The sequence below is a fragment of the Octopus bimaculoides genome, chromosome 1, assembly GCF_001194135.2.
Source record: "Octopus bimaculoides isolate UCB-OBI-ISO-001 chromosome 1, ASM119413v2, whole genome shotgun sequence".
Taxonomy (NCBI): Eukaryota; Metazoa; Mollusca; class Cephalopoda; order Octopoda; family Octopodidae; genus Octopus; species Octopus bimaculoides.
Genome location: NC_068981.1, coordinates 194485102 through 194490593, shown reverse-complemented (window position 1 = coordinate 194490593; position 5492 = coordinate 194485102). Strand labels below are relative to the sequence as shown.

The window sequence follows — 5492 nt, the reverse complement described above, 5'->3', positions numbered from 1 at the left end:
GAGACGCATTGTGCAACAAAATGGTTCATATTTGGTTGATTAAAAATGTAATGGCAAGTATTTATTGACCTTTTTCTTTCCTTTAAAAATCAGCACAAACTTTCCGGACAACTCAATATACACACACACAAGTGGAGGCGCAATGGCCCAGTGGTTAGGGCAGCAGACACATGGTTGTAGGACCACGGTTTCGATTCCCAGACCGGGCGTTGTCAGTGTTTATTGAACGAAAACATCTAAAGCTCCATGAGGCTCCGGCATGGGGTGGTGGTGAACCCTGCTGTACTCTTTCACCACAGATTTCTCTTACTCTTTCTTCCTGTTTTGTTGTGCTTGTATTTCAAAGGGGTCAGCCTTGTCTCACACTGTGTCATGCTGAATCTCCCCCGAGAACTATGTTAAGGGTACACGTGTCTGTGGAGTTCTCAGCCACTTGCACATTAATTTCACAAGCAGGCTGATCCATTGATCGGAGCAACTGGAACCCTCGTCGTTGTAACCAATGGAGTTCCACAATACACACACACACATATATAGAAGGAGTTTCTTTTGATTTCCCTCCACCAAATCCACCCACAAGGCTTTGGTCAGTCTGATGCTATAGCAGAAAATACTTGCTCAAGGTGCCACACAGTGGTACTGAACCCAGAGCCATGTGGTAAGAAACCAAACTTTTTACCACACAACTATCACTGTGTCCATTAGATGCCAGCCCCTTGCCCCGACTGGCACCTGTGCCAGTGACACGTAAAAAGCACCATCCGAACATGGCCGATGCCAGCACTGCCTTGACTAGCTCCCATGCCGGTGGCACGTAAAAAACACCATCTGATCGTGGTGAATGCCAGCCCCCTCTGGCCCCTGTGCCTGTGGCATGTAAAAAGCACCCACTACACTCATGGAGTGGTTGGTGTTAGGAAGAGGCATCCAGCTGTAGAAACTCTGCCAAATTAGATTGGAGCCTGGTGTAGCCATCCGGTTGCACCAGTCCTCAGTCAAATCGTCCAACCCATGCTAGCATGGAAAGCGGACGTTAAACGATGATGATGATGATGATGATATATATATGTATATATATATGCATGCATATAAGATAAATCTCTTTGTATTTGTAAAATTAGATATTAAAAACAACAAAGTAATTGATCGTACTAGTTGTATCCTAGACACGAAAGCAGAGACAGTAATACATACTGACTTATTATTAACTTGTTATGAGAGATGTTTATTACAGTTTCTAAGCTCTGAATCATGAAGATAAATACTTTCAATGCCAGCTGAATCACATTCAAATCGCAGGATTTATCAGACTAAGTCTGCTGCTTTCAGTTCAACAAAGATTTACTCATCACCTTATACAGGTGTGTTCCTGGCCGGCATCACCAGCAGGAGTTGTTATCTTCTTGATAAACCAAAATTATGACCAGCTTCCAATAAGACTCGATTCATTTAATGTCATTAACACCTCTTTTGAATTCTCATATCTTCTCATTTAGAAACCGCAGGTATTATATTATCTAACGAACACATCATTTTTTATTATCAGACTTTCAGTACTTTTTTTTTTAATAAATCTTGGGAGGGTCATTATACCAATAATAACAAACACACACACTGGTTCAATATTGCTTCTTTATTGTCAATCAATCAGATAAATATCTAACCAATTAACTAATCAATCATTTGTTTAATGTCTTGGTTAAACAACCAGTTGGTTGGTTGTTTGATGAGGTTGTGAATAGCAGGACTTTGATAATGACATTCTCTCTCTTCAAGATGTGCAGGGCATGCAGACTCTCTTGCATTTTTTGACATCTCTGCTTATACTTCTTCCGGAAGGTTACCTAAATATTTGCACTGCTCCTTTCTACAGATATATCAATAAAAAAACTTTCCTCCAAATTATAAATTTAATCCAGTGCCAGCCAAATGATGTTGATTCCAGTACCAGGAAAATTCATGAATTGGGAATTAAATGTGTAAATATTACTGAGTGACAAGCAGAAAGCTGCGCTGACGATAGTCTTTCTGTTAATATAGAGAAGGATAAAGGCAGCGAGCTGGCAGAAATGTTAGCATGCCAGGTGGAATGCTTAGCAGTATTTCATCTGTTTTTATGTTCCGAGTTCAAATTCCGCCAAGGGCAACTTTGCCTTTCATCCTTTCAGGGTCAATAAATTAAGTAGCAGTTGTGTACTGGGATCGATTTAATCGACTGGCTCCCTCCCTAAAAATTTCAGGCCTTGTGACTAGAGTAGAAAAGAATAATTAATTATAAGGCGGTGCGCTGGTAGAATCGTTAGCAAGCTGGACGAAATGCTTAGCGGTATTTCATCTGTTTTGACATTCTGAGTTCAAATTCAACCGAGGTCAACTTTGCCTTTCATTCTTTCGGGATCAATAAATTAAGTACCAGTTGCGTACTAGGGTCGATCTAATCGACTGTGCCCCGCCTCTCCAAACATTTCAGGCCTTTTGCCTAGAGTAGAAAAAACAAAAAAAAAAAGAATATAGGGGATTGTTTCTAAAACAAGAAGAACTTGGACTGGAGTTGGTGTGAAAGATTCTTCAACAGAAAGTCCTAAATCTGAGAAGAGAATTCCAAGCAATCGAGACAGACTGGTTGCGACTAGAATACTGCTATAGTTCAATACAAATCAATCACATCACAACAACAGGAACCAATGAAGGAACAACTGAAAGAGAGAAAATGGAATACAAAATCTTCCTTACCCTGGTTCTGAGTAGTCCTCTTTACCTCGAGCTTCTTTCAGCACAAGCCATAAGAAAACGTCCAAAATCCTGGACTTTTTCTGCAAGAGAATACAGAAATATATTTGAGAATAATGAAGTGACTAGAAATGAAACGGCAGAGTGGTTCAATATTAGTTTGAATGATTTTATTTGAAGGAACCAAAGCGATTCTAATTGTGTAGAGAACAATGATTCATTAAATATGTGGTGTCACCTAGTGGCTAGTTATTGCAAGGGAGGGAATCATTTCTAGATGAATCTTGGCAGGAATAGCAGTCTGAATTTTAAATTAAAGTCTATAGCTGTGTAGTAAGAAGTTTACTTTCCAACGCCATGGTTGCAGGTTCAGTCCCACTGCATGGCACCTTGGGCAAGTATTTTCTACTATATAGCCTTGGGCTGACCAAGGCCTTGTGAGTGGATTTGGTTGATGGAAATTGAAAGAAGCCTGACGTGTGTGTGTGTGTGTTTGTCTCCCATCACCACTTGACAACCAGCGTTGGTGTTTCCCCATAACTTAGCAGTTCTTTCAGCAAGAGAGACTGACAGAATAACTACCAGACTTTACCAAAAAATAATAAACACTGAGGTTGAAACATTCGACCAAAATTCTTGAATGTGGTGCCCCAGCATGGCTGCAGTCTGATGATTGAAACAAGTAAAAGATGCTCATTACAAAGATCTTAAAATTTCTTTATCAAGAGGTTCAAAGAATTTATTATAAAGAAAACTTTCTGTCAAAGAAATAGGAGGGAAAAGTAAAAGGATTCGGACAATATTATTTTGAAGAGAAACTTGGATATAGTAAGTTCCATCATCATCATCATCATCATCATCGTTTAACGTCCACTTTCCATGCTAGCATGGGTTGGACGGTTTGACTGAGGACTGGTGAAACCAGATGGCTACACCAGGCTCCAATCTGATTTGGCAGAGTTTCTACAGCTGGCTGCCCTTCCTAACGCCGACCACTCCGAGAGTGTAGTGGGTGCTTTTACGTGCCACCGGCACGAAGGCCAGTCAGGTGGCACTGACACTGACCATGATAACTGAGTTATCATTAAGCTAGTGTTAGGAACATAAATTGTGACTAAGGTTTGGTGGAAGAACTTTTGAAAACAAGACATTTGTACTACAGAGCCAGAGGTGGTTTTAGCCAGGTTGGTATCAAAAGGGTTGAAACAGGAAATGAGTACAATAGGACCAGAATCCATCTCAGGTGGGTTGGTAGTAAAAGGGTAAAGAGTGCAAATGTCCTTAAAATACTCAGCTGCTTACATTCAATTACAATTCAATCTACAGGTAATTCTATTGATTGGACAATTAGAATATTCACTGTGAAAACCAAAGTAAGATTCATCCAGTCTTATATGGATTCATCTATTTATGTCACAAGAATGAGAAGGCAGAAAAAAAAAAAAATTTACAGCAAAATTCTAAAACCAGTTCCAAATTGAACAAGTGTGCGAGGATAATGGAATTTGTGCTTGTTGACAAAGCATGAAATTCACCTGGACTGAGTAGGCAGAACAACGGATTTAAATGTTAAGTAAACAGACAAGTACCACCTCCGCAAAACTACTCAAAGAGGAAACAAGAAGCTGGTTCTATAAATAAAAGACACCAACACACAAAAGATGAACTGGATGGAATGTGTCAACTCTACAGACACACATACACACAAATACATACATACACACACTCACATACATACATACATACATACGTACATACGTACGTACATACATACATACATACATACATACGTACGTACGTACGTACATACACACACATACATACATACATACATACATACATACATACAGGAGCTTTGAATAGAAATAAACACATTGCATGGATTGATCATGATGACAATGATAATAATGATGGTGATGAGGATGAGGATGGTGTTGGTGATGGCAATGATGATGGAGAGGACACTGATGACAGTGATGACAATGACGACACTGACAATGGTGATGACAATGATGACAATAATGACGGTGATGACAATGAAGACTGATGATAATGATAATGATGTTGATGTTGATGATGATGGTGATGGCTATGATATTTTGTTGGTCCTCCACCCCAACCCCTCCCGCTCTTTATTGTCTGATTGCCTGTTTTAGGAATAACCAATTTCAGTTAATCAAATGGCAGAACAACAGCAACAACAACAACCACGACAACCACGACAACAGCAGCAGCAGCATGAAGAAGATTCAAATGAACAAAGACACAGCAAACATCTGATAGGAAGCAGAAAAAAGAAACAGAAACTATTTCAGTGGTTTACGATCAATTGTTCGCTTGAGAGAAGCCATCCAATAGTTAAAGAATAAACCGGTTGGTTGGCGGTGGAGGAGGAAGGGGCAATTATTATCAATTCCGCAGCATCCGCACCCCTCCACACACACACACAGTGTGTGGGGTGGGGTGGGGGAGCCACACTCTCAAACAATAAGAGTTGTCTGTCTGTGAGTTGCTTACTTCAGTGGGACTCTGCCAGGTTTCTGTCACAAGAATTCAGTGTCTTCAACAGGAGAGAACTAACCTATTACTTCAGATGTGGCGTGCGAAGAAAGAGGGGGATGGATGGTGGGGGGGGATGACAGAGAAGAGGAAGAAAGAGAGGAGGAGGAGGAGGAGGAGGAGGAAGATAAAGGTGAGGAGAGGGAGCTGGAGTTCAGAGAGACAGAGAGAAAGACAGAGAGAGAAGGGGAACAAGGAGAGAG

General features: G+C 40.5%; 1 protein-coding gene across 1 annotated transcript in view; it reads right to left on the bottom strand.

Moving 5' to 3' along the window:
- LOC106869897 (lysosomal-trafficking regulator) overlaps positions 1–5492 on the bottom strand; it is a 189845-nt gene that overhangs the window by 143739 nt on the left and 40614 nt on the right. The window contains exon 3 of the mRNA XM_014915825.2: positions 2734–2813. Coding sequence (XP_014771311.2) covers positions 2734–2813 — 80 coding nt within the window. The remainder of the gene's footprint in view (positions 1–2733; positions 2814–5492) is intronic.